Raw genomic sequence first — 27,963 nt, 5'->3', positions numbered from 1 at the left:
ATCAGCTCTGTGGGAACCCCGTGCCCCTGAGGCCACCTGCCCACAGGGACCTGAAACCTCCCCTCCCAGCAGCCCTTTCAGCCTCCCCCTTCCCCTCCCGGCCCTGGGGTGTGGGGTCCCCACCTGGAGCCGCCTCTTCTCCTGGCCTGCTGTCCGCACACTCGCCAGGTACTCCCTCTCCAGCCTCTGAAGCACCTCCTTCTGCAGGGCCCTGGTGGTCTGGGCACTGCCTGCCTCCCTCTCTGCCTGGCGCCAGCCTGTGGGGTAAGCAGGGTGGCTTGCCTGGTTCCCAAGGTCTAGGGACTCCCATACAGGGGATCGCCCCTCCCATCTCAGAGGCTGGGAAACTGAGGCCTGGGGAGTTTTAGTGACTGGCATCTAGATGGCGGGGGCTGAGAGGCTCCCCTCTGACAACCTTGCTCCTCCCTCAAAGCTCAAGGCCTGGACCCCAGGCCCCTCCCCAGCCCACCCTTCTCTCAGGCCTTTCCTTCTAGACATTCAGGCCCTAGGCCTGGCTCCCTGGGTGACCCACTAATGGGGTGAGGGACAGAAATGCAGTGGGGTGACCCGCAGGGCAGGGGCCTCTCTGAGGGCAGAGACCCAATGGGGGGATGGGCCTTGTGACTGGGAGGAAGGCTCCAACTTTGGGCACAGCCAGTGCAGAAGCCCAGGTAGGAAGAGAATGCCATGGAGGGAGGCCTTTCACAGTCTCAGGAAGTGCTGTCCCCAGTGCAGGGGGGTGCTGGTTTGGTGTTACCCCATGGCCCCAGCCTGAGCTGTTCCTAGGACTGCACTCTGGAGGCCAGGAGTGGGTGTTCTGAGGGACCCCCAGGAGCAGGTGGGGAAGGGAGGTCACCTTCCTCCGCCTGAGCCAGCGCTGTCTTCAGCTGCCCCACGTGGCGTTGGGCTCGGGCACGCTCCCTCTCCACCTCTCTCAGCCAGCTGCTCAGGTGGCGAACCTGGGCGCGCCAGTTGTCCTGGGAGAAGGTCAAAGGTCAGCAGGCAGGGCTGTGGGGAGTGGGGAGCTAGAGGTTTTGGGGGTCTGGTGGGCATTACAAAGGCACTCAGGACAGGCCCTGGGGAGGGCTTGGAGGCGCTGTGCCCGCATGTCTAGGTTTGGGGTATGCACGTAGAGTGGGGGAATAGGTCATGCCATGACTCTCAGTCCTTCCCATAGCTCCTCCCACCTGGCAGGTTTGGAGGGGCATCCCTGGGGTGGCAAGATGGGGAGCCCATGTGAGTAGCTGCTGGGAGCTTGGTCCCGTGTGAGAGCTCACGGGGGACACTCTGCAGGTGATGTGGCCAGCCCCTGGGATGGTTCTTCAGGAGACAGGCATGGGGATGGTGACGCCCCTGCCCTGGACCCAGGTGGACAGCACACAGAGAGTGGCTCCTCCTGTCTCTCGGAGCCTTCAGGGCAGGGCCTCTCTGCCCCTTTTTACCCGCTCCTGCTGGGCATCCCGCAGCTTCTGCATGAAGTCCCTCAGGGCGTCCTGCACAGAGGCCACGTCCATGTCTGGGCCCTGCTGTCCTGGTGCGGGTGAAGGCCATCGAAGTGGTGAGCGGGACCTGGCAGGGGGGCTGGCACTGTGCCTCCCAGAACGACCCTGAGAACCGTCCAAACCTGTAGGACAGTGAGGTCTGAGGGGACGGACTCAGTGGCACATGGATGCCCTGTCTCCCTTTCTCTCTGTTGTCCCCACCCACAGGGAGCCGGGGATGGGGCACAGGGTCTAGGCCCTTACGGTGCAGAGTGTGAGGCCCAGGGAGGGGTGGGGGTGGCCCAGGTAGGTGGTGGAGCTGGGAGAGGAGCCCCCTGAAGCCACCAAAGACACTGACCTTTGGTGGGGGAGCCGGGCTGTTTAGGGGAGGCAGAGGGGCTCTGTGCTCGGAGCCCCAGTTCGCAGCAGAGTGTGGACCAGAGCCGGCTCAGCTGGCCCTGTGCATCCCGCCTGGCACCCTCTGCCCGGGCCAGCTCCTGCTCCAGGCTATGGACGCGGTGGCAGGCCCTGTCCAGGCGAGCCTGGAGGCTGTCAGTCACACTGCTGGCCTGCTGCAGCTTCATGGTGGCCCCGTGCAGCTCGGCCCGGAGGCTCTGTTCAGCCCTGTGGCTCTCACAGAGGCGCTCCTTCACTTCCGCCAGCTTCTGCTGCAGCCTCAGGACCTGTGGCAGGGCCGTGGGGGCTCAGATGGAGGTTGGATACTAAGGGACCTCTGAAGACTGGCCCTGGGCCTTTCGCCCCAGCCATCTTTGGCATATCACAGCTGGAGGGACCAAGGACCTGCCTCACAGCCCATGTTTGGCAGGGAAGACACCTGAGTCCAGGTCGGGAAGGGCACCCCAGGACCATGGAGTAGATTTGGGCAGGCAGCAGAGAGCCCCCAGCAGCCTCATGAAAACCCGGGCCAGACAGGGCCGTGGCCCGGGCTGCACCTCCTGCGGCCAGCCCCTTGCTTGTCTGCCTGCTTAGGGCCTGTGGTAGCAAAGGCTGTGTCAGCATCACCTGAGACCAGGGCTGGGGAACCTCAGGGTGCCACCACAGACTTCCAAAACGGATAACACCACGGAAAAATAGAATGTCGTCCACCCCCCACACACAGTGCACGGAGGCCGAGGGGGCAGGGAGGTGCTGGGTGGCTTCCCCGGACTCCCCTGGCTGGGCCTTCCTTGTTCCCTCTCTCTGCACTTCAGCCCCTGGCAGCCCCCTCTCCGCACTGTCCTTGCTGGGCCACCTTCCCCTTTCTTCTTCGGGCAGCCCAGCCCCGGTGAGGGGGCCCTCCCTGACCTGCTGTCCTTCTGCTGCGGTCATCGCCCCACTCCCAATTAGGCCACTTGTTTGCTGCTGCAGATCCTGGTCATGGCCTGTGTCCCCAGTCCTCCATTCTCACAAGGTGAGTGAATAGGGCAATAAACAGGGACCGCCCCCCCTCGGAATGTGCACAGGTTTTGGGGAGGCAGCCAGGCCCCAGCTCCAGGCTATGTAGCCCCTGCCAGACTGTAACCCCCGGGGTAGGAGGCCTGGCGCCAGTGCAGGTGGGCCTCATCTCATCTCCCTCCCTGGGTGGCCGCAGTATAACGACCCCATTCACAGATGGAGGTGAGGGGCTGTGAGGTGACACAGGGGTCACATGGGCCATGGGAAGTAAACCGTGTTTCTGGGTATGGTGGGTACTTGATAATAGCCACTCTGCACATGACTTTGGGTCTGAACCCGGGAGCCCCACACAGGCCGAGGCCCAGGGAGACCTTCTCAGGCTGTGTGTGGGGGGTCCAAGGCCACCTGGCCGTGGCAGCACAGCCCGGCAGCAAACAGAACCCGAGGGGCGGTGCCTGGGATTGAACAGAGGGTCTTTCAAGCTGGTGTGGGGCTGTGTGAGCTGGTGGGGGGAGCTCATGGCAGAGTGCATGTGGGAGGGTGTGGGGACATGTGTGCAGGCGTCTGGGGAGAGCTCATGGGAGAGTGTGTGCCTGTGTGTGCAGGTGTTGGGGCGTGGGACACGTGTGCAGGCCTGGGTGGAGGTGTGAGCTCAGAGACCTGAAGCTCTTGAGAATTGGTCTTTTCAGGGTCCCCCTGCCTGTCCACAGGCTCAGAACTCTCTTTGCCTGGGTGAGACTCTGTCCTTGACTAAAATGTGATGAAACGAGGGTGAGAGCAAGGCCTGGGCGACCCTGGACCTCTGCCTCCCCTTCTGGGCCCCTCAGCCCTCTACCTCCTTCTGGGCGTCTTCCCGGGCAGCGTCCACCTCAGCCGCCTGCCTCTGCAGCTCCAGGGCCTCTCGCCAGCTCTGCTGCTGCCGCTGCGAGTCCTGTGCACACTGGGCCTGCAGCTGGCGCACCTCTTGGCTTTTCCTCTGGTTCTCGGTCTCCAGCATCTTCACCTGGGGGGTGGGTACGGAACCGATGGGGGCCCACGTCCCCTCATAGGAGCTCAGGCAGCCTCCTGCACCCCTGCCTCTGCTCACGTGTCCTGGGAAAAAGCCTCCCTCCCGGGCATCTCCCCACACTCCAGGACCCTCAGGCCAAGTCCAGCTCTGGACAGGGGTCTGTGCAGTACCCTCAGACCTTCACCCTCAGCCACTCCACAGACACCTGGCACCTCCACCCTGGGGCCAGGACCCTGTGGAGCACAGAGCTCAGAGCTCAACGTCAGCCCTGGTGGCCCAGCTTACCACCAGCATCAGCCACTGGACACGTGAGAGGAGGTGCCTCCAGGAGACCCAGTCCCTGCTGTCAAGCCCCTGCTGTGGAGGCTTCCCCGAGGGTGCCTGTGCTGTGGGGCAGAGCCAAGCTCCTGTCTGTGCCCTCAGGCTGGATTTCTGACCCTCAGGGTTCATGAGCCTCAGAAGGTTGTTTTAGGCCATTAGGTTTGAGGTTTGTCATCTGTGCCCCATAGGGCAGACCCACCCAGGAACCCTGTGAGTCTGAGCAGAGCCCTTCTGCTGGTGGCTCCAAAGGCACAAGGCACCTGGGTGCCCTGGTGGTGGTGGTGGTGGGGGGGCCAGGGTCGGGGAAGAGGGAGGGCGGCGTGTGTGAGGCTCCAGAGAGCTTGGTCACCTGACTGCGGAGCTCCCGGAGCTCCCGGCAGGTGTCTAACTGGGCCTGCTCTGCCTCCTGCAGGCTGGCCCTCAGCTTGCCAGCCTCCTTCTGGGCTGCGGCTCGGGCCTCCTCCAGGACCAGCACCTTTTGCTCCTTTTCCTCCTTGGACCGCTGAAAACTGAGCAGAGCGTCATTGGCTGGGGCTGGAGGAGCTCCCTGGGGGCTCTGGCGTCTCCCATGGTTACCGTTCAGGCTACCCTGCAGGCTGTTCACCTCACTCTATTGAGACATGCCTAAGGCGTCCCAAAGCCCAGCCTCCTTGGGGCTGCCTGTCACCTTTGGGCAGTGGGTTTGAGTGCCCAGCTGTCCTGGCCCCTCTCTATGTCTCCAGCTTCTCTCACCACTACTCCCCTCCCTCCAGCCCCGGCCATTTCCCACTGGCCACTGGGCCCGTCTTTCCTGCCGGAGGGGAACTCCCTGAGGGCAGGGACAGGTCTGTGTGTCCAGGTCTCCCCCTCATGGCCAACAGTCATCATTCTGGATGGGCAGTCGGCACCCTGGATCTGCCGGGTATATCCCCCACCATCATCTGGCCCAGCTTAGTAGGAAACCCCTTTCCTACCACGGCCGGGGGGGGGGGGGGGGGGGCAGGGAGCTTTGGGGCGAGGGGGACTCCCCACAGCCAGTCCATGGTGGAGCCATACCTGGCCTTCTCCTGCTCTGCCTTGCGCACTGCGGCCCGCAGCTCGGCGTTGGAACGCTGCAGCATGTCCTTCTCGAGGGCCTCGTCCCCCAGTGCACGGTGGGCATCCACGACCTCCCTGCGCAGCCCCTCGAGACTGTCCTCACTGCCCTGCAGCTCCCTGCGAAGCACAGCCAGCCCCTCCTGGGCCTCCCCCAGCTGTGCCCACAGCTGCTCGGCCTGGAGGAGGAGCGTGCAGTTCTAGGGGCCGTGGGCCAGCCCGGGTGGGGGGTCAGGAGCTATTGGTCCAGCAGGCAGAGCTGCTGCTCTAGGGACAGCCACAGGCAGCACACAGCCTTGGGCTCTGGTCTGCAGTGCTAGTGTCCTGCTGGCCTCCTCTCCCAAGTGCTTGCAGAAGCAGACAGCCTGGTTCTGCCAACCTGTGGCTGCAGGGTGACTCCCCCGGGCCAGTCCCAGAGCCCAGGCAGGTGACACCCTGACTTCTCCTAGTTCTGGTCCTGTCCTGTGCTCCCTCCCTGGACCCCAGGGTTGATGGATACTCTGTGCATGGGACACGGCTCTGCCCACCCATCAGCACTGTCCCCACCCAGATCCAGTACCCACTGCACGATGGCCCTTGCCACCTGTCGGGCTCTGGTGTCCACTCTTCTCCTTCAGTAATGGTGTGGCACCTAGGGTCACTGTCTGCCCCGGCATGGGCAGCAGTGTCAATGCCGAGGCTCCTGACACTGGGCACCGGTCCCCTATCGGAACCGGAGGCAGTGGGAGGGCGGGTCTCTGGTGTCCTTGGAATCCTCCGTTGGCACCAGGGCCCACTGGGCCAGGCTGTCCAGCTGCTCAGGCAGGGAGTTCTCGCTGTGCTCTGCATGGAGTGCCCCAGTGTGAGCCTCCTAAACTCGAGGTGGGCAGTGGAGGCCCATGGTAGGAGGCTCCCACGTCCAGTCCGCACCTCAGGGAGCTGACCCAGGGAGGGGCAGAGGCTGCAGGTGGGACACCCACCACCTGGAACCAGGACCTGTGTTCTCTCCTGCACCAGGCCCTACACCGGGGGCTTCTAGGCAGAGCCTGCTGACACCAAAGTGTGGGTGGGGGTCAGGGGCCCTACTCACCTTGGGGCACAAAGGCCCTGGGCTCAGCCCTGCTAGGAGGGTCTGGGGGAGAGTGTAGGCCTGGGGAAGGGGCAGCCCAGCCTTCAATGCCCAGGGTGTGGGGTGGGGGTTCTGCCAGGGCGCCTGGTCTTTTGCCTCCTGAGCTGGCTGTGGCCCTAACCAGGACACTCTGCAGAAAGCTCTGTTCCAATTCGCATGTCCCCCAGGAGGAGACAGAGGAAGCTAGCGGGGACATGCCAGGGAGGGGAAGCCGCAGGAACTCTGGGCCATGTCAAGACGCCCGTTTGCCAAGAGCAAACTCCACTTTGCTGGCTGCTTCTGTGGGACACTGTCCAGGCCCCGGCCGGCCTGGCTCCTGCACCCGCCTGCTGTTATTGTTGTTCTGTTTTTGGGAAGGGCCTGAGCCCCCCCTTCGCTCCCCTCCCACCCCCCACATGTGGGAGCCACAAGTTGTGTAGAGCATTTTCCGCTGAGCTCAGCAGAAATCCACCCAGAAGGTCAAGGACCAGCAAAAGGGCCTATCCATCACAAAAGAAGCTGTTTTCATTTCCCAGGACAAGGAGATGAAAACAAGCAAAACAAATGCGGGGCCCCTCCCCCGCACCTCCACCCACCTCCCTCTGTCTCCCGAGAACAACCATCCCTTTTACAGGAATTTTACAGCCAAATCGCTTAATGTGATTATAATAATTATTTCTTTACTAAAAATTGTATAAACAGCCTCTTTTGAAATCTCCTGCAGGGAGGTGGTCGAGAGCTCTGCAAAGAGGAGGGAGGGGAGCTGAGAGCCCTGGCCTGCGTGTGGCATGTTCATTTGTGCACGCTTGGCAACACACATGTGTGATTGGTGTGCACGTGTGTGTGCATGCAGCATGGTGACCGTGTGGTTGTGCAACTGCATACATGTATGTGTGAGCACACATGGCATTATGTATGAGCATGCAAGTATGTATGGAAGTGCATGTGCTCCTGTTGGATATACTAGTATGTGTGTACTTCATGGTGTTCACATGTGTTTACATGTGCATTGTGCCCACACATGAGTGTATGTGTGTGCATGCATGTATGCACTGTCACTTTTTGTGTACACGTGTGTGCATGCGGGTATGGGGTGTGCATGAGTGTGAGCCATGCAGTGGGTTCATGTGTGTGCATGTACACACACATGTGTGGACTCAGTCAGGGCTGCCGGAGGCCTGGATGTGCCTTCGGTTTAAGGACTGTGAAAATGTTATGGTTTCCATGGCGACCCTGGCCAGCCTGGCGCCTGTGAGGGCGCTTCCATGCTCCTCTTTCCCCTTCACCCCCCAGGCTCCCTGTCCGTCCCCCCACTCCCTTTCTGGAGGCCCCTCTCCAAGAACCTGAACTTGTACATCTCCCAGCTCCTCCCACTGCTGCCCCCAGTTTTAAAACCTCATTTTGTTTCCCCGTGTGGTCGCTGACCGGCCTGACTTTGAAATCTGTTGAAAGGAGACCTTTCTCTTTGGGGGCCAAAGTAAACAGCCTGTCATGTTAAATCACGCTCTCTTCCTCCGTCCACCCAGCCTGCCCTGGTGCTGGGGGAGGGCGAGCTCCTCCTCCCCCCGCCGAGCCTCCAGGCTAGTGCATGAGCTCGGTCAGCCGCCTGCCAGCCTTGGCACACTGCCCAGGGAGCCCGAGCACTAGAGCTGCCCGTCCCTGCCTGCCGGCCCTACCTGGGCGCCAGCTTACCCTCCCCCAGCCCAATCCCGTGTCCTCCTGCCCTCCCCTCTCCCAGGCGCCCGAGTGCTGTCAAACCTACCTCAGGAACACCTCCCCAATCGCCTGCCTGCCGAGCTCCACCCGGCCTCGCTGGGGCCTTTCCTGCTCACCCTGCCCAAGACTGTCCCCACCCAGGACACCATCACAGGGCTCCTGGGGCCATGTCAGGCCCAGGCAGGGCCACCCTGCACCTCTGCTGCCTCTCTGCTCCAGGAGACCCCAAGGTGGCTTCACCCCACCCAGGCTCAGCTCCGTGGGGTCCATGCCTCACGCTGCTCACCAGGGATCTTCCCACAGCGTGTTGGATGGATGGACCTCTAGGCTAATGGCCCAATTCCCTCTCCCCACCCCCCAGATCACACCTGCCTTCTCTCCCCTCTCCTTGTACTCCCCTTCCTCACCCCTCCTGGCACCTCCCTCTCTCCCCTCTGGGCACCCCCTCACCTCTCTGCCCGCATTGCTCCGCTCTGCCGCCATCTCCCGGAGACTGTGGCTCAAAGCCGAGGTCTCTCTCTGATGGGCCGAGATGGCCTCCTCAAACTGGGCCTGCAGGGCCTTCAGCTCCTCCGCCATGGCTCTGACTGTGGCCTGGGGGGAGCAGTAAGCCATTGAGGCATCAAGGGGCTGCCCATGGCGGTGGGGGCCACACGGGCAGCCACACAAAGTCCTGGGACCAGATGGGCAGCTCGCTCAGGCAGCACAAGGCAGGTGGGGACCAGAGCAGGGACTAGGGCTCCACGGGACGGTTCTTGTCCTGGCTACAGCCAGTGCCACCAATGCCAGGTCCAGAGTGGACACAGTGGTGAAGGGTGGGGGCAGAGGCCCCAAGGGGCGTCCCTAAGGGAAGGGGCTGACCCTATTCCTTGTCCCCTGGGCCTTTCCTCTGGGATCCCCAGGCTGCCAGGGCAGGGCTCTCCAGCGCCGACCTCTTTCCTGCCTAAATCATTGCTATTAGGCCCACTTTGCTGAACAGTGAGTAGCCAGGAATGGCTACTTGGCAAACGAAAAGAGACCCTGCCCTCAGGTGACACTGGACTTGGGCTCCTGCAGCCGGGTAGGGGCTGGCATTTGCACCAGGAGCTGAGCCTCTGCCCTCTTGGGTTTGTGGGGCACAGGAGGAGCACCCCTCAGCCTGTGGCCCTTGGCCTGGGGTGTCCCAGGGAAGGTGCCTCCAGGGTCCCACCATCAGTGTAGGGCAAGAAGGCTGGACCCCCCAGCAGACACGCAGTGGCTGGGGGAGGGGAGAGCAGCCCTATCCCTGAGGGCAGGTGACCACAGGAACCCCTCCATCAGCCGGAACTTTCAAACAGGCAGGTGGACCGTTCCTGCAGGGACCACAGGCCACGCTCAGGCGGCCAGATGTTCAGATGTGCTTTCCTTTGGCCACAGCACTCAAGATGCTCCTCCCTGGCACTAACTGACTGGGAGGAGGCACCTCCTTGTCCAAGAGCAAGGATGTCACCTGCTCACCTGTGCCCCAGGCCCACCCAGCCCAGCCTCTGTACTGGGACCCAGGGTAGTTTGAGGGTTTCCTTAGCAAGCTTCCTTCTCCCAGGAGGCACAGGAGCCCCTTCAGCTGCCCTGAACCCTTCTCTGGGACACAAACCCCATGCCCCACTCCCCCGCTCAGGGCACTGGTGGGCTGGGCTCTATCAGCTCCTGCCTCCTGCTCTTTTTTGTTATTGTTGTTAATCCTCACCTGAGGATATCTTTTTCCATTGCTAAAAAGAGGGAATAGAAGGGGGGGAGGGGGAGAGAGAGCGAGCGAGAGAGAGAGAGAGAGAGAGAGAGAGAGACACCGACCAATTGGTTATTTCTTGCACGCATCCCTACTGGGGACTGTGAGCTGGGGAACAAACCTGTGAGCTGGGGAACAAGCCTGCAACCCAGGTACATGCCCTTGACCGGGAATTGAACCAGCGACCCTCCGATCTGGGGGCCGACACTCTACCACTGAGCCAAACCGGCCAGGGCTGGTGTCTTCTGCTCTTGGTGAGGGAGCCTCCTCTGTTTCTGTGAGCCCCTCCACCCTCGTTGGGCTTGTTCTTACATCGCCTGCAACTGGTGTTCCTTGGCTGGCCTTTCTCTCTCCCTCCCCTCTCAGTGGGTTTTCATTTTCATTTTCCAAGCTAAGGTGGCAAAAGAACCCTTAATGAGCTCCCTGAAGAACCCGCTGGCTGGCAGGCCATCCAAGGGGACACTCAGCCAGAGTGAGGAAGGCCCCCCTGAGAGCTGGGGGAGTTCCCAGGGTCTGGTGGGGTGGGGGGTGGGGGGGGGCTTTCTTAGTTTCCTGCTGCCTGAGAGGGGTTGAAGGAGCATCTGCGGGGGGGGGGGGGGGGGGGGGGCAGGAAGGAGGACACAATTCCAGGGCCCCCCACTCCCCTCTTGGCTGTGCACATGGTAGGGCCATCTGCTAGGGGGTGGGACAGAGCCTGACAGGGATCCAGGGAGCAAGGATCTTGGGCAAGGCTCCCCTGAGTGCTGGTGCCTGGTGCCGGGAGTTCCTCCCCAGCTCTGCTCAGAGTGACTGGGATCTGGGCGCCCGGCAGGCAGGAGGGGACAGAGACACCCTGGCAACCAACTTCTAAGTGCAGCCCCTTGTCCACCGCACAGCCCCCTGCCCCCTGTCCATAGGTCACAGTGAACTTCATGGCCTCCCAGCCAGGCCTTCCCACCCCTGCAGCTCAGGAAGGAAGCTCTGGGCTTGGCAGAGCAGTCCACACTCATCCATGCACTCATTCATGGACTCCTGAGTCATTCACTCAAGGCCAGGGAGCATGTGACTGTGCCCTTGGGACGAGGACACACCAGGGACCAGGGTGAACAGGGATCACCGTGGTTAAAAGTGAAAGAGCAGCACTGGAAGGGAAAGGTGACCGGGGCTGGAGGGACAAAGGCAGAGCAGAGGGGACAGAGCTGGCCCCGTGAGGCTGCGTGGGTGCGGCTAGAGGTGGGGCTGTGTCCCCCTCTGTCCTGGAGGCTACCTGCAGCCTGTGTCTGCTCAGGGCCAGCCCCCAGGACAGCTGTCTGACCTCAACTGCAGGCAGTGCTCCTGAGATCCCTCTCCATCTGTGTCCTGTCACCTTGCTTTGACCACCTCCTCCTGTGAGTGGGCCCTTGCCTCCGCATTGCCCACTTCATAAATGGCTGAGGCCACCCTGCCAGCAATGGCAGTGGGTGCCCAGTCCCATCCGTGGGGTGAGGACACAGGGCCCCATAATTGCTGTCCCTCCCCTCTCCAGAGTCCTAATTGCTGCTGCCTGGTCTGCCCTAGACATGGGCTCCTGAAGAGGAGTCAGGGGCCCCAGGTGACCCAAGCTGCAGCCTGCAGCAGTCTCCATGCATTCGTGGGCCTCTGTCCCCTGGTCGAGGGCAGGCAGCTGCCTCCTGGGGTCTCTCCCGGCCCACGGTGGCTGCCTCACTTCAGGCTCTATGGGATTTTCCGTGGGTGTCCTTCCTCTGGTTTGGTTTCTTCTTTGAAAGGGGCCCCTCCAGCGAGTCAGATTTCCTGCAGTTATGTTCAAGTGTACAGACAGGCAAGGCTGGGGGCCAGTGGATTAGGGGCACAGGCCTGGGTTCTGCCCACTCTGATGCTGGCTCATGTGGAGTCCCTGGTGCCTTCTGTGGGGGCAGGGACTGCCTTCCTCAGCCTTTCCTTCCCATCAAGACAATGTTCCCTCCCAGCAAGAAGCCTGGAGATAAACTGAGGCTCAGAGGGGGGCTGAAGGGGAGTGTATACCTGGGACGAGGTGGGAAGGGGTGCATCTGGGGCTCTGCCAGCGCCTCCCGGGCACTGCAGGTGGCCAAGCCAGTGCCTGGGTTCTGGCTGATGAGGGCACACAGGGCTCACCTCTGCTTGCTCCTGCTGGCCGTGGGCCTCCTGCTGCACCTGCTTCAGCTCCCGAGTGGCCCGGGAGAGCTCCTGCTGCAGCAGGCTCCTTTCTGCTTCTTTCAGAGACAGGGCCTGGCGTGACAGTGGGTTACTGGGTGCTGAAGCCCTTGGCGGGACACAGCATGTTCCTGGGTCCACATCCCTGCTCTGGAGGGGGCAGTACCCCAGAGACGGCGACGTAGGGGGTGGGGGTGGGGGGTGGGAGCCTGTTGTCCTATATGACATGGTCCAGCCTTCGTGCCTGCACTCAGGCAGTCCCTCCCACCCCACCAGGTGCACCACCTCTTCCCCCGCTTCCCCCGTGCACCTGTCTAATACCTGCTCCTTCCCAGCGCAGCTCAGGGGCTTCACAGAACCCTTCTCCCTGGAGTCCCCCAACCCCTCCAGTCATCACTTCCTACAGAGCACAGAGTGGGGACCACTAATGATTCTGAACCTCTGAAAATGCTGTGTCACTAAGGGTGAGGGGTGCAGGTGAGCGCCCCCCCCCCCACAGGGCTGCAGAAGGTGGAAGGAATTTGTCAATGACCATCAAAGTCACAGGTGCATGGGTCTCTGGAGGCCCAGGCCCACTGGGGCAGGTGGCCTGGAGACCTGTGTGTACATGTGTGGGATGACCTGCTCAGGGTGACTGATTATTGTTCATTATATCATTCATAACAGCAACAAACTGGAAATAAACCAGATGTCTGCCGATGGGGGGGCCAACAAAACAATCATGATACAAGCATCTAGGACCTCACGAGGCTATGAGAAGGATAAGCAAATCCTGAGCATACGATGTGGAAAGACTCCCAACATAGATCGATCCCTAGAAATGTGTGTACTTGTCAGACTGTGTGTTACAAAGGCGGGATAGCCATGTGTATTTCTATTTGCTCTTCTATGCACAGTGATCTCTGGGAGGCTCTTTCATAATAAGATTTGGTCTGTTTTTTGTCCTGGGAGGAGCCTCTAAACCCTTGGAATTCACCAAGAGAGGAGCGTCTTTGTTATTCCTGGGCCGTGGGACCGCACCTGATTTACAATAAGGTGACTCATGGCTGCGTGACATAGTCTGGGGAGGGGGTGGCCATGCCCCACCAGTCATGGGTTAGAACACTGGGACTGTGAGCCACTGAGATCTCCCAGCCTCGGGGAAGGTGTGGGGACTGAGTTTCATCATGTGGCCAGTGATTCTGTCAATCACACCTATAGGAGGACCCCAGTGAAAACCCTAGACCACCCTGATATGCCAGAGGGTGATGCTCCTGGTTCCAGGGGAGAGACCTCATCCCACATGTCTGTTCATTGGGTGATTCATGTCCTTTAAATAACTCTGTAATCATAAGTGTAGCACTTTCTTGAGTTCTCTAGATCATTCTGGAGAATCATTGAACCTCAGGGCTTCTGCACAGTCCTTTATGCCATGCCCAGACATTCCCCAAATTCCCTTCCCTCCCTACCCAACCATCTCCTGCTCCTCCTTTACAGTCTTACTCTCCCTCCCCCAATGCCACCACAGCTACAAAGCCTTTTCTTCCTCCTCCTCAGGAAGCGGAGGGTGGAGCAGCGAAGAGCATAGACCCCAGTGTGCTGTGCAAGCTGGGGCAAGGCGGTCACCATGTGTGAACCTTACTTTTCTCACCAGTAAAATGGGGCTAATAAGAGCATGTACCTCAGCATGTTGAGAGAATCAAGTTAGAAATGCATGGAGTCTGACAATAAACCTTGGTGACTCCTGCTACTGGAATCCATCCCCTGTGGTTTGTAATCTGTGCCAACACCTGAGAGTTCTATCACTTTATGTGACAACACATGTGAATACGTTTACTTGTCCTTCCATTCACTGGACAGTGAATACTTCATGGTGTCACAGTAAAATGAAGAGCCTGGACTCAGAGGGTAACTTTTATATGTCCAGTGTCTGAATCTCAGTAGCTGGGGGATGGAAGGATGGTCAGAAGAGTGGCTGGATACACGGATGGATGAATGGCTGGCTAATCAGAAAAATGGATGTATAGTCAGATGGATGAATGGTGGATATGAATGGATAGCTGAGTGTGTGGACAGAGAGAAGGCTGTTTAACTGAAGAAATAGATGGATGGTCAAGTGAGTTGTTGGATAGGTGGATGGTCAGATGAGTGGATGGATAGTCATGTTGATGGATGATTGGGTACATGAATAGCTGCTGGATGGATGTTCAAGCAAATTGATGAATTGATGAACAGTGATGTGTGTTAATAGACAATTGAGTATTCATCCATCTGCTGGGTGTGTGGATAGAAGAATGGAGTTGGGTGAATGAATGGTTAATGGACAAGAAGTTGAGGGACTGTTGAGTTGCATGGATGTATGGACAGATAAATACATGAGCAGATGGATGAATGGATGGATAGACAGATGAAAGGATGGATAGATGGATAAAGGGATGGGTGGATGGGTGGATGGATGGATGGATGGATGGATAGATGGATGGATGGATGGGTAGATGGATGGATGAGTGGGTGGATGGGTGGATGGGTGGATAGGTGGGTGAATGGGTGGGTAGATGGATGGATGAGTGGGTGGATGGGTGGATAGATGGGTGGATGGATGGGTAGATGGATGGATGAGTGGGTAGATGGGTGGATAGATGGGTAGATGAATGGTGGACGGATGGATGGGTGGATAGGTGGGTGGGTGAATGTCTGTCCTCCAGGACTGCTGTGGAAGACCACACTATAGTAGCAGGACCTGGAAAGGCTTCCCCTACACAGCCCTCTTGCTGGGCCAGAGGAGGCGTGGTGAGGTGGAAGTGAGCACACCCACTGCCTCATAGTCCCCCCATTACCTGTTGCATCTCATGTTCTAGTTGGAGAAGGCTCTCATCCCGCTCATGCTTCAGGCTCTGAATTTCCTCCTTCAGAGCCTCCCTCTTGGCTGCACTTTTTGCCACCAGCTCCTTCTCCTGTTCCAACCTGCATGCTGCCACCTTCTTCTCCTCCGTCAGAGACAGACTGAGGGTCTCCTGGGCCAAGACGAAGGGACAGGCTGTGAGGACCATACAGGTCAGGACATGTGAGACCAGCAGTGCCTGTGGTCTGAGTGAGACCTGGTTCATGGGACTCCAGGGCAAGACAGGTCCCCAGGGATTGTCAAGCTGGCTGCAAGCCCCTTGTCTCACACACAGTGTCACTGAAGCAAGAGCTGCAAAGGGGCTCTCTGGGCCTCCACCTCCACCTCCTCTATCTGACATGAACTAACAGTTCAAAGGCCTTTCCTGAAGCCTCCAAGGCACACCACACACCAGTGACATGCATGATGTGTGCAGGCATGTCAAACAAGGCCTGCAGGAGTCTTGGCCAGTGGGATGGCTCGGATGGGTGATGAAGCGCCCTCCAGCTTTGGCCCTCAACCTGCAGCCAGGTCAGTCAATGCCCACAGCTGGCCCCTCCTTCGAAGGAGAGGACCTAGCCACACTGGCTCAGCCCCATGACCCTAGCTGCCCACCTTACCTATGAAGGGTCCTCTCTGGCCCCCACCGGAGTGTGGCCTGGCACCTCTGCCTCCTGCCTGGTCTCCTAGGACCCCTTCCCTGAGGGTCTGCCATGATCTGGGACATGTAAACTCCCAGGAGTGGCAGCAACTGGTGGCCTAGGGAAGCAGACCTTCTCCCTCTGGAGCCGTGCGAGGTCCTCACAGTGGGCCAGTGCCTGGCTCTCCAGGGCCAGCTGTGCTTCCCGCTCCTGCTGTACCATCTGCCGCCGTAGCTGCCCAATGTCCCACTCCAGCTTCGTCTCCTGGACCTCCCAGGCGCCTTTCAGTTGCTCCAATTCCACTGCAAAGTGACAGATGTATCCAGGATTGGCCACAGGGCCCCATGCCATGGAACACCCTGTGGCCTGTGCAAGCCCCCTGTGGAGTGACAGCCAACTGCTCTGAGGACACTGCCCAAGCAGGCAGGGACAGAGTCCCACCACAGCGTGTATTCTGGCTATGGCCAGGCCTAGGGGCTGGGTGAGCCACACATGGTGAGGTGGACTGAGCAGGGGTGGGAGCCCAGGGAATGGGGCAGGGGCTGCCACACTGACCCAGGTCTAGACCCTGGGAAGCAGACTGGGCAGGCCACCCCTCACAGATGGACCCATTCAGCCACAGGAGCTCCAGGCCCGAGTTGGTGCCCTTCCTGGGGGACCAGGCAGTGGGAGCAACACTTTGGGACTGAGCTCTATGGAAGAGACACTTCTGGGCCATGTGGGGAGAGGAGAGACAGGTGGGAGCTGCTGGAGCACCTTGCAGGGCCTGCCGGGCCTGCCGGGCGCTCTGGGCCTCTCCCTCCAGATGTTCTTGCTGTGCCTGCAGCTGCTCTGCCAGCTGTTGAGCCTCAAAGAGGCTGCTCTCCAGCACATCCCGCTCGGCCCTGTGGAGAACCATCAAACAGCGGGCCAGTCACCAACGATCCCATTTGCTGCTGGCAGGACAGAGCTTGCCAAGGCCAGGCTGGTAAGTCAGAGAATAAACAGAGGACATATCTTTCATCTTAAATCTGTAAAAACAAATTGATCCCACACAAAAAACGTTTCAGGTGGATTAAAAGCTAAATGAAAAAAACAAACAAAAATACAAAAACAAACAAACAAACAAACAACAACAACTAAAGTACTTAGAACTGTAAAGGTGGTAGAAAAAAACACAGAAGGGTATTTTATAATCTTCTTAAGAAAGACACAAACAACAGAAGATAAAAGTAAAGAAGCTGATAGGTCTGAATATACTTAAAGATAGGGAGGGAGAGCTTTCATGCAGAAAAGATTCCACAAACCAACTTAAAAGACCAGGCACAGACTTGAAGAAAAAAAATCTGCACTAAATATACACAGGGTCCATATCCGTCATATACAAAAAGCTCCTACTAATCAATGACAGAAAGTCAGCTGACTCTACAGAAAAATGAGAAAAATGACTGTTATTCACAAAAAAATCCACAGATGGTTAATAAACATATGAAACTTGCTAACCTTATTCGGTACTCAAGGAAATTAAAACCACAACCAGGCATTCGATTACCAAAAGACTGAAACAATAACACCCAGTTCTGCTTAGGGTGCCTGACCTCTAGCAGCAACCCCACCTTCAGGTGTTAGCACCTTAGAAACACACTGGACCAACAACGCTGCACAGGGTGCTCACTGTGGCTGGAGAACTGCACTTGTCTTCAGAGCTGGCGGATGGCTGAGTGTTGTGGAAATGACGGCACATTGTCAGCCGTAAGGAGGATGAGGAAACTCTTATCACCTAAAGAGTTGCTCTGAGAAGCAGAACCTCACACGTGTGGCTCCGTTATAGGAGAAGCTGTCTCGCGCCTCTGCACCCATGCGAACGCTCAGAAGACACCTGGGACGAGCACAGCCCTGACAGCAGCCCCCATTTCTGGGGAGGTGGCTTGAACACAGCCAACCCACTGGCATCAACCAGCCAGCGAGCATGTTTTAAGTGTTGCTCTGCTCTGCTGTGCTGGGTGACGTACACATGGGCACCCCACTGACACTGAACACAAATACCCACATGAGCACACAAATGGCCACTGCGCAGCCCCACGATAGCCCATGAGCCAGGGCGGGCCGTGGGCCTTGGGCAGCCTCGCTAGGTTCCCCCTGCACACCACTACCACCACTATTGGGGGTTGGGCACTTCCACACCTTCCACGGGCCCGAAACCTGCACAGCCCAGAAATCTCGCTTCTCTGAGACTCTGGTTCCCCCTCCAGTCCCTACCTGGTCAGCACCCACATGTTCCCCACTCTCTCTACCTAGACTGCTTTCCCTACCCAGAACCTTCCTCCTCCCAGAGGCCCTCCAGGTCTCCTCTGCTGCTCAGAATCTGCACCTGGAGGCCGGAATCTAAGGGCATGTCTAGTCTTTCCCTCCACAGGAGCCCACAGGCAGCTCAGCCTCCTGAGGCCAGCCAGGGTGAGCGTGGGGTATGCAGGCAGGGAACCTAGTCCATCTCCCAGACTGAACAGCACGCTGGCACCCTGTGAACTGAGGGAGTGTCCCCAGGGCCTGGGGTCCTCCCACATCCAGCTGACCATGGAGGTTTCACAGGAGACCTGGAGCAGGACTGCTCACACCGAGTGGTCATCAATACGGTCTGGGAACTCATGAAAACTGAGGCGGCCAGAGAGTCCCACCCAGTGAAATAAACACACACCGCTTGTGCCAGGCAGACATGGTTTTGGGACAAGTCCCGAGCAGCCCTGTCATCAGCAGCTCAGATGGGTCATCCTGAAATGCTGTTTGGTGGGCATGTGACTGTGCAGGGGTCCTGGGCCCAGGAGTCAGGCTTGAGTTGGTGCAGGATCCCAGGTTCCCGAAACCACTGACCAGGGCCCATGATCCAGCAGCACATGCTGGCGGGAGGAAAAGGGCCTCCAACCACACTGCCCTCTGAGCACTGTGGGCCTAGGAGGCGGTGGGCAGGGTCCTGTGACCCTCTGCTTCTGACAACCCACCCCAGCCTTAGTCAAGTTTTATCAATTTCCACCAAGCTTTCATTTATCAATTTCCAAAAGCTTTCATTTTGAGGAGAGGATTGTCTGAGAAGATGTACAAGGACCCCCAGATTCTGGCATTGCAGGAGGAAATCTTTTCTAGAAAAGTACTCGGATATTCCTGAGAAGGGCCCAAAAGGTCCAGAGGCTACCGGACCAGGTCAGCTCACCAGGCAACAGCCTACAGGGCACCCCTGGTGTTGCCTAAAGTGCCCATTCCATGTCTTCTGGAAGTGGCCCCATGGTCCCTGAGCTCACTGTGGCCCCACTCTCTGCTTGGTGGTTCCCTGGGGCTGACACCACCCCCCACTCCAGGGATGAGCATATGGCCCGGCCAGCCAATCTGAGCCCTGTGACTCACTGAATTGGTTCAGGGACATGAAGTAGCTCAGGATGGTTAATGGCAGCAACTTTTGGGCCTTGTGGGGAGAAGGGCACTCTGTGTCTGCTAGAGGAGGAAGCCTGGAGGAGCCACTGACCATCTTGCCACCTCTCACCCTGAGCCCCTGGACCAGACCTCCTCAGGATGGAGCAGCACTGAGGGGGGAGAGGCAGGGTCCTGCGGGCACTGTGGGAGTACCTGGATCCAGCCTCGCTTGAAGCCACGTATACCTTAAACTTCTCAGATCCACGAGTAAGACATTCCATGTTGTCATTCTGCAACTTGCCACCTGGCCAGTGCAGCCACCTCTCACAGAAAGGTCACCCCAGGACTCTCACTTGGTCCACCTCACTCACAGTCTCTCTCCCGTGTAAACATACCCTCCCTGCCCTACCATTGCTAGGTGAATGCCTGCCCCCTGCCACACTGCAGCCTCTCTGAGGCAAGGCCAGGCACACACACCCTGCCCATAGGCCCCTGGGTACCTGAGATCAGCTGCCTCCTCAGCCGTGAGCCGGCCCTGCCTCTCCAGGGCCTCCTGCTTGGCCAGCAGCTGAGCTCGCTCCTCCAACAAAGCCTCCTTCTCCTGAAGGGCCGTCCGGAGAGTGTCCATCTGGGTCTCCTGGTCCCTCAGGCTCTGGGCCAGCTGCTCCTCCAGGGCCTGTTTCTTGCATGTGACCTAGAGGAGGGGGAAGGGGAGAGTCCAGCAGAGAAAGAGAGAGTGGGAGGGTGAGCGGGGACTCTTCAGGGAAAAGCAGGACTTCAGAAGAAGTGGTATCATGCAGAATGGCGTGAAGAAAAGGTAGAGGAGAGTGAATATGAGACACATGGGACCTCAGAGTGCTCACGTGCTAACACAGTAGAGGGGCCTCCACGCCTGCGACCATGATGGAGGAGTTACTGAACTGAGCATGCCCAGCTTCCAGTCTACATGGTAATCTTGGTTAGACCACAAGTGTCCAGGGGGCAGGGAAAATTGCACAGAAACAGCAGTAGAAGGTGACAGAGGACCAGGTTGCTACAGACTAACACTTCCACCAAGAACATCACAAAAATCTAGATTAAATACATCATGGAATCTGAGTAAGGCCTGGGGAGCTTCCAGGTCAGCTGGGATGGAAGGATCTGAGATCTTGGAGAGAAGGGATTGAGCCCACCATTAGGCATCTTGTCCCTCTTCAGAGAATGTGCTGATTTAAAAGTTTAGGCTGAGAAATTGGGAAGTCAAGGGTAGCTTCTGGCAATATTATGATCTTAGGGGGCCAAAAACTTAAATTCAGAGCCTTCGAAGCAGAAGGATCCTGATAAACACCCCAGGTTCCTAGTTGTATGCGCAGAAGGGCTTCACCCCAGTAATAGAGGTGGATCAGAACAGACCACCCCTCAATCACGGATTACGGTGATCATCTACTCTCACTACCTGCTAGAATCAAAAGTAAATCCCCTCGGGAAGAATAGCACCACCAAATTATTTCTATAGTCTTAAAATATGATAATTGACATTTGATCAACATTACCAGGAATATCAGGAGATAAGATCACATGGCAAAAACCATGAGTAAGAACATCAAATAAACACAGATACCTCCCTGTCTCTTTAAACTTTAAAATAGCGGTGATTAAATGTTCAAGAACATGAATGGCAAGATGTATAATTTTACCATAGAACTAGAAACAAAATATAAACAACATAATTTAAAAATACAATAAGCAAAATTAATAAATATAATGTTTCTTTTTTTTAATTTTAAAAATATATTTTATTGATTTTTTTACAGAGAGGAAGGGAGAGAGATAGAGAGTTAGAAACATCGATGAGAGAGAAACATCGATCAGCTGCCTCCTGAACATCCCTCACTGGGGATATGCCCGCAACCAAGGCACATGCTCTTGACCGGAATCGAACCTGGGACCTTTCAGTCTGCAGGCCGACGCTCTATCCACTGAGCCAAACCAGTTTCGACAATAAATATAACGTTTCAATGACAGATTAGACAGAGGTCTAATAATCTGGAAGACAGACAAAAGAATGTATTCAGACTGAATCATGAAAAGAAAAAATGATGGAAAATACAGAAAAAAGTGTAACAGACACATAGGGCAAGGCCTAACATATGTATAATTGAAGTTGCAGAGGGAGAGGAGAGAGAATATTTGAACAGATACTAGACAGAAATTTGGCAAATCTAATAAAATGCATCAAGCCACGGATTTAAAATGAGCCATAACACCCTAAAAAGATAAAGACAATGAAAATGTCACATAGATACATCTTAGTTCTAAGTTTCCAAATACCAAAATAAAGGAAAATATCTTTAAAATCAGAGGGGCAAACCCCCCTCCCCTGAGACATTACATTTAAACGAGCAACAATAAGTCTGACATTTGACTTCCAAATAGTAACAATTTTAGTCAGAGGATGGTGGAATCTATATATATAAAACCTGAATATGCAAACAGACCGAACAGTGGAACAACCGAACAACTGAACAACCAGTCGCTATGACATGCACTGACCACCAGGGTGTGTGTGTGGAACATGGTGGGCGTTGGCCACAGTGGGATGGTGGAGCAGGTGAGTGGGACCCCGTCATTGTCATTGGGGCGAGCCTATGGTGGTTACTGAAAATTCTTCACTAGAGAATCCTACCAACATTTAGAAAAAAATAACACCAATTTTTAAAACACTTCCCTAGAAACAGAGGAGGAGGAAATATTTTCCAACTTACTTTATGAGGCCCTGATTCCAAATCTGACAAAAACATTATGAGAGGAGAAAATTACAGACCAACATTCCTCATGAATAAACATGCAAAAGTCTTTCACAAGATATTATGAAATTTAATTGAAAGATATATAAAATATCTGTTAACTTATGACCAAGTAGGGTTTATCTCAGGTAGACAAGGTTGGTTTAACATTAAAAAATTAACCAATATAATTCATCACATTAACAGAGTGAGAATAATGACATGATCATCTTAATGGATACAGAAAAAATGTTAACAGAATGCAAAGGCTCTGAATTTAAGCAAAAGGGAACATTGTCAATCTGATAAGAGACATTTATAAAATGCCTACAGATAATATCATACTTGAGGGTGAAATATTGAATTTTTTCCTATTATTGTCATTGGTGGAAGGAAGGCCACTCACCACTTCTTATTGAATTTGTTCTGTCGGCCTTTGGTCAGTGCACAGAGAGAAGAAGAAATACAAGCACTGAGGCCATAAAAAAAGTGAAGTTTGTTATTCCCAGAGAACATGAAAATGTGCTCAACATCTCCTGTTATCAAGAAATGTAAACTAAAGCACAATGATATATAACTCCACACACATGGGAGAGCTAAAAAGTAAAAATGGATGATACCAAGTGTTGACAAGGCCAAGGAGCAAATGGAAGTCTCCCCACTGTTGGCGGTAGAGTAAAATGACAGACCCACTTTGGAAAACCGCTTGGCAGTTTCTTATAAAGTTCAGCACACACCTATCCAATGACTCCACAACTTCACTCCTATATATTTACTCAAGAGAAATGAGAATATATACACAAGTGTTCATACCAGTGTTGTCCATTATCGCCCCAAACCCAAATGCCCAGCCACAGGTGAATAGGTATGGAAATGTCGTTTATTTGTGCAATGGAACATTACTACGTAGTGAAAAGGAACACACCCTTGATTCACCTGACATTATGGATGGATCTCAAAGCCCTGTAGACATAGAGAAGCTGGACACAAAAGCATCTGTACTGTGACTCCATTTACAAAAAGCTCTAAAACAGGCGACACCAGTCTTGGTGGTACGTGGCAGAGGAGAGGCTGCCAGGGGTGGGGTGCCTGGAGGAGCATGAGGAAATGGGCTGGGCTGGTGGAGCAGATCTACATCTTGGTCTCAGTGGTGGAGACACAGGTGCATGGAGCTGTCAAACCTCACTGAACTGTACACTGGCATATTGGATAGAACCGTGTAATTAAATATAGAGGAAACCAATGACTGAAAAAGAGACACGACAGTCTCAGAAGCCGAAAGAGGCTGCGCTGAGTCCCAAAGGTAGGTGACAGGGGCCATGGGGTCTGAATGCCACTGGGGGCCCAGAAAATAGCAAAATTGCTTCAGTGTAACTGCCCCCTGAGTGTGGCCTCCTCCTCAACACAAGATTTATGTCAGTAGAAGACCTGGGAATCAGTGACCGAGTGAATAAGTGAGTCCAGCTGCGGACGAAAGGCAACAACATACAGGAAAAAGCAGTGAAGACTGTTAGCCCTGAGTGTGTGGAATCACTGGGCCTCTGACCCCTAATGAGGGGCAGAACTCAGCCCCTGGGATTGGTGGCAGGTATGATGTAAAGGTTCTTCTTTGCATACCCACCCCCTGTCCTCTCCCCCCACCACAGGGAACCTGCCTTTGAATGCAGCCAAGTCAGGCAGCACTGCAGTCAGAAAGCGCCGGTGCTGACATCCTGAGCCAGTGTGATGTGGTAAGGTGACTTGTGACCCGTCCACACAACAGAGGGAAAGGGATGGCCCTCAGGGTGGGGCCAGAGCCAGGAGCCCCTGCAGACCTCTCACCTGGCCCACCTGCTCCTGCAATTGGGCTCTCTCACGCTGGAGCCGGTCTGCCTGCCCCTCCAGCTGCTCCAGCTGCTGCTCTGCCAATGCCAACCGCTCCCTGGCGTCTGCCCGCTCCTGCCTCAGCACTTGCTCCTGCTCCCGCAGCTGGTCCCCCTCCTGTTGCAGCTGCCGGGGGGAGGGAGGGGTGTTAGGGGAGTCAGCATCTAGGCCATGCCCCACACACCTGTGCCTCCATGGGCTGACCATCTCTCCCTGGACTGCCTTGGTGTGTGTGGCCTTCCCTCCACAGGCCCACTGTCCAGGCCCACTGTCCCTATGTGGGCCTCTTCCCCACACACCTGTGCTCAGTCCAGGAATGGAAGAGGTGGGGGGAGATGGGTGCAGGGAGGATTTTAGGCTCAGAGACCAGAGCTGGGACTGAGTCTCATGGCCAACCTGGGGAATGAGGCTCAGGGGAAGGGCTCTCACATGTCCCTCGTCTCACCTGCAGAACCTGGTGGGTCAGGCTGCCTTTGTCCTTCGCCAGGCCCTCCATCAGGGTGGCCATCTTGGCCAGGGAGTCCCTTTGCTGCACTCCCTCTGACTTCAGCCGGGTCACAAGCAATTCCAGGTCAGCATTGCTGGACTCAGCCTAGGGTTTCAGGGGGGAAGGGTAGTGGTCACCCTGAGGGGGGATGCCAGGGAGGGACTTTCAGATTCACAGGAGGAACTTTCTCCCCGGCAGAGCTGTTGGTGCCAGGGAAGGAGTGAGCCCCTCGTCATGGAGGTGTGCAAGCTGGAGGTCTGGGTAGGATTGGTGTGGGAAAGGAATCCCACAGTGAGGAGGCCTCCAGGGTAAACAGCAGCCCCCGAGCACTAAAGCTGCGGCCAGGAGAAGTGAAGGATGGCCTGGTGGGAGAGACACGTGGGAGGTGGGAGGTAGGCATACCCGAGCCAGCGTGCCATGCAGGGCCTCCCTCTCACTCTCCAGAACGTCCCTCTGTAGCCGGGCTGCATTCAGTGCCTCCCGGGCCGACACCAGCTCCTTCTTGAGCCCTGAGACCTTCTCCTCCAGCTGCTCCAGGCGCCCTTGACTAAGGTCCCCAAATCAGAGGTAGATGGTGTGAGGCTGGCTCAAGGCAAGACAGGCCACCTCACAGGACCTAGCAGGCAGGGTGGCCGCCTGCACCTTCCTCCAAGCCCAGGGAGCCCCAGGGGAGCCCAGGTCACTCTGGAGGCCTGAACTTGGTGAGTCCACAGGGTGGTATCCGAACCAGGACCCTGTTTCCCGGCTGGGGGTGGGGTTCTGTCCATGCCTCAGTGGACTCACCTGGGTGCACACACGCTGGGGGCACCCCCTCTCCTGGGCCCGAGGTGGTGGATTTGCTGGGGCAGGCACTGGGCGGGTATTGGGTGGGTGTTGGAGCGATGGCTCAGCCTGCAGGAAGCCTGGAGAGCCTGTCACCCCCACTGTCTCGGTGGGTGCCCCCACTCCTGGAAACAAGGTTGCTAAGGAAGCGGTCCCCTTAGTGGATGAGGACGCTGGGGCCCACCTGGTCTGCAGCTCCCTGCGGCCCCGCTCGCCCTGCTGCTCCAGCTCCTCCTTCTGCTGTGTCCAGAGCAGGAGGCTTCTCTGCAGCTCAGCGATCTCGGCCTCCCGCTTCTGCTTGTCCATGTCCCAAACATCCATCTTGCCCCTTAGCTCCTCCACCTCCAACTCCAGAGCCTTCTTCTCTCTGGGAGCAGGGGAGACCAAGGTTGGGGCAGCCTTGGAGGAGGGGAGCCGGGAGACCCACACGGGGAACATTCCGGCCTCAGCCCACTGCCAGGAGGATGTGCAGGGCAGGGTGGGCGCCAGGCATGAAGGCCCCTGGGGGCAGGAGCTCAGGGAAGTGTGGGGAGAGACGAGGAAGATCCAGTAACCTCCAGCCCCAGGACAGACTGCAAGGTGGGGTGGCCGGCAGCTTGTCCCCTCCTGGTGGCCCTTGGGAGTCCTTAAAATGCAAAGGCTCCTGGTGCAGCCCTGTGCTCAGCCCTCTGCCACCCACAGGCCCGGCTCCACCAGTCCTTGCAGAACTTGCTGGACAGAAGAGACATCTCTCCGCCTGCACCTTCCCAGCTGCACATCTGCTTGTACTGCTTACCTGTCCTGACAGTGCCCCGGGCCCTCCAGATCCAGCTCCCTGTGTGAGGCTGTGCTCAACGCTGACCCACTCAGAGTCCTTGCCACATGTCACCCTTCAGCCAGGGACCTGAACCTCAGCTGCACCCCCTGGCCCTGGCCCCCGAGGCCTCCATTTCCCAAATGCCCCTTAAATCTGGCCATGTTCCCTTCATGCTGAGGGGCCCACCTGTCCCCAGGAATCATGGCCCACTCCCTCCTATGTGGAAGGTTTGTGGGGGAAGCGCCCCCAAGCTGGGACGGCCCGCTCTGTCCAACCTTGACCCAGACAGCTCACCCGCCCTGCCCAGCCCTCAGGCCAGCCACCTTCCCAGGAGCTCGCTGGCCACCCTGCAGTACTGTGCCTTCTGGCTCTGTGCCTCCAGCCTGTCCAGGAGGTCCCCCCGCTCCTGCTCTCGCTCTTGCAGGAGCCTCCGGGAGGCTCGCAGCTCCCGCTGCCTCTCTGACAGCTGCTCCCGGAGCCTGGCCGCCACCACCTGGGAGGACTTCAGCTGTAGACGCAGCTCCTGCTCAGGGTAGGGTGCGGGGTGGAGGTAGCATGAGCTCCCTCCGGCCTGGGCAGGCCTGTGACCACAGACCCCCCCGGAAAGGATGCATCTAGAGCAGAGCCCCCTCCCTGGAGCTGTGGGTCTCAGGGGCAGGTCCTATGGCAACACCTGCCAGCCCCATGGGTTTCACATACCCGTGGGGCCCAGGGTACAGCTCTGGTGGCTGCCCACCTGTTCCTGCTGCCGCCTCCTCTCAATAGCTGCCTGCACAGCCCGCAGCGCAGGGTCTGGGCTGGCCCGGGAGTGGGCCCGTGGTGGAGATGCACCCCAGTGAAGGGACGAGGTGCGTGGAGGGCTCCTCAGTGGACTCTGTGCCTTCTCCCTGTCAGTGCTGCTGCTCTGTGCCAGCTCTGGGCACCTCGAGTCTGCCTGGGCCACCTTCACAGTGTGGGGAGAGCGCTCAGGGCCATGTCCAGTGGGGACCTCCCAGATTATCCCACACATCAGCGGGACCCCCCGGGACCCAAGATGGCCTGCACCTCTGTGATGATGTTCAAAACACGCCGCAGGGACTTCACTTCCTCCTTCAGGTTGTCTGCCGCCAGCTGGCCTCCACTGCGCCAGGACTCCTGTGCCCAGGCAGATGCCTCAGCAGGGTGGCCGACGCTCCGGCCCCAGAGCCCCCACACCCCACCACGTCCCCAGCCCCACGCACTAGTCTCTGAACATCCATTCTGAGGGAAGAAATGGTTCTTTCCTTCTCCGAGTTTTGCTCTGTGAGCTTCTCCACCAGCAATTTCTGCTCGGAGAGTCTGCAGAAAAGTCAGGGGTGGGGGGCAGGGTGGTCAGCACAGAGCACAGAGCCCAAGGCACGGGTGGGCCCTGAAGACTCCCTGGCTGAATCAGACTCCTCCTGTGGTGTGGCCGGGCCTCAGGCATTGGCCACATCTGTCTGAGTGGACCTCAGTCCCTGGTCTGGTCAGACACTTCTCTGCTACTTTAGAACCTTCAATGGCTCCCACTGTCTTGAGAGTAAAGCACAGATCCCAAGGTCAGGATCCAAGGGCCCAGGCTGACCCTGACTCAGCTTCTGAGGCCCTGCCCTGTCCTTGGGGCCAGCAGATGCAGCGCTCATCGGGGGCCTTTGCCTGCCACTGCCCTGCCTGGACTACCTCTGCCACCGCAAGTCTAACAGTGAGTGAAGATGTTATTGTCCCTTCCTTCCCAGGACCCACCTTCTTCTCCTGACTCCCCATGGCACCTGGATCTCCTTTCCCATGACCCCAGAGTACTCTGCTCTGAATACTGAGGCCCTGAGTGCTGCCCTGCAGGATGTACGGGACTACCTGCATCCCATGAACTCCTGCCCCGCTGAGGGCAGGGCGGGCCCCATCCTGTCAGCCGGCAGGGTGTCTGTGGCCATGTGAGCCCCAGGCACCCAGATTCTGTGGAATTGTGCCCTGTGGCCTTCAGTGGGGAGCTATTTCCCTGTTTTCTGCTGAAGGAAACATACTTCAAGCCCCCGATGCGGGTTCTGTGTACAGAACATCCCATGCTTCCTCTGAGGCTCATGGACACCAAATGGGCCCGGCCCACTGCCTGCTTCTGCTTCTCAAACAGTTGACCCCAAAGCAAGTGCCTTCTCCTGAAGGACGTGCCTTTAGCCCCAAGGACAGTCCACGTGTGTCCAAGACAGTGTCCACGGAGACCCTCCAAGTTGGGGAGCTCTAACTGGCCTGCAGGGCTGGAAGGAGTTTGGGCTTGCCTAACTGTGGGAATGTCATGTGGCAGCTGGAATAACAACTGCCTATCACTTGGAACCCTGGCTGAGGGGCAGATAGGAAGGGGGCGCAGGGAGCCCCCAC

At 57.3% G+C, this 27,963-nt stretch overlaps 1 protein-coding gene across 1 annotated transcript in view; it reads right to left on the bottom strand.

The window, feature by feature from the left end:
* The window catches only part of CROCC2 (ciliary rootlet coiled-coil, rootletin family member 2), a 56,437-nt gene that overhangs the window by 12,344 nt on the left and 16,130 nt on the right, over positions 1 to 27,963 (bottom strand). The window contains exons 8-27 of the mRNA XM_070423386.1: positions 26,814 to 26,910; positions 26,330 to 26,536; positions 25,917 to 26,116; positions 24,982 to 25,164; positions 24,378 to 24,522; positions 23,934 to 24,080; positions 23,447 to 23,614; positions 19,361 to 19,554; positions 16,236 to 16,363; positions 15,612 to 15,781; positions 14,795 to 14,971; positions 11,940 to 12,053; positions 8,534 to 8,677; positions 5,242 to 5,459; positions 4,556 to 4,715; positions 3,712 to 3,879; positions 1,840 to 2,164; positions 1,443 to 1,624; positions 857 to 977; positions 124 to 257 (exon numbers count right to left, since the gene is read on the bottom strand). Coding sequence (XP_070279487.1) covers positions 124 to 257; positions 857 to 977; positions 1,443 to 1,624; positions 1,840 to 2,164; positions 3,712 to 3,879; positions 4,556 to 4,715; positions 5,242 to 5,459; positions 8,534 to 8,677; positions 11,940 to 12,053; positions 14,795 to 14,971; positions 15,612 to 15,781; positions 16,236 to 16,363; positions 19,361 to 19,554; positions 23,447 to 23,614; positions 23,934 to 24,080; positions 24,378 to 24,522; positions 24,982 to 25,164; positions 25,917 to 26,116; positions 26,330 to 26,536; positions 26,814 to 26,910 — 3,382 coding nt within the window. The remainder of the gene's footprint in view (positions 1 to 123; positions 258 to 856; positions 978 to 1,442; positions 1,625 to 1,839; positions 2,165 to 3,711; positions 3,880 to 4,555; positions 4,716 to 5,241; positions 5,460 to 8,533; positions 8,678 to 11,939; positions 12,054 to 14,794; positions 14,972 to 15,611; positions 15,782 to 16,235; positions 16,364 to 19,360; positions 19,555 to 23,446; positions 23,615 to 23,933; positions 24,081 to 24,377; positions 24,523 to 24,981; positions 25,165 to 25,916; positions 26,117 to 26,329; positions 26,537 to 26,813; positions 26,911 to 27,963) is intronic.

The sequence above is a fragment of the Myotis yumanensis genome, unplaced genomic scaffold (genome assembly GCF_028538775.1).
Source record: "Myotis yumanensis isolate MYYU_CA2020_CCGP unplaced genomic scaffold, mMyoYum1.0.hap1 SCAF_8, whole genome shotgun sequence".
Taxonomy (NCBI): Eukaryota; Metazoa; Chordata; class Mammalia; order Chiroptera; family Vespertilionidae; genus Myotis; species Myotis yumanensis.
The sequence above is the reverse complement of the archived record's forward strand: the minus strand, read 5'-3'. Positions and strand labels throughout refer to the sequence as shown.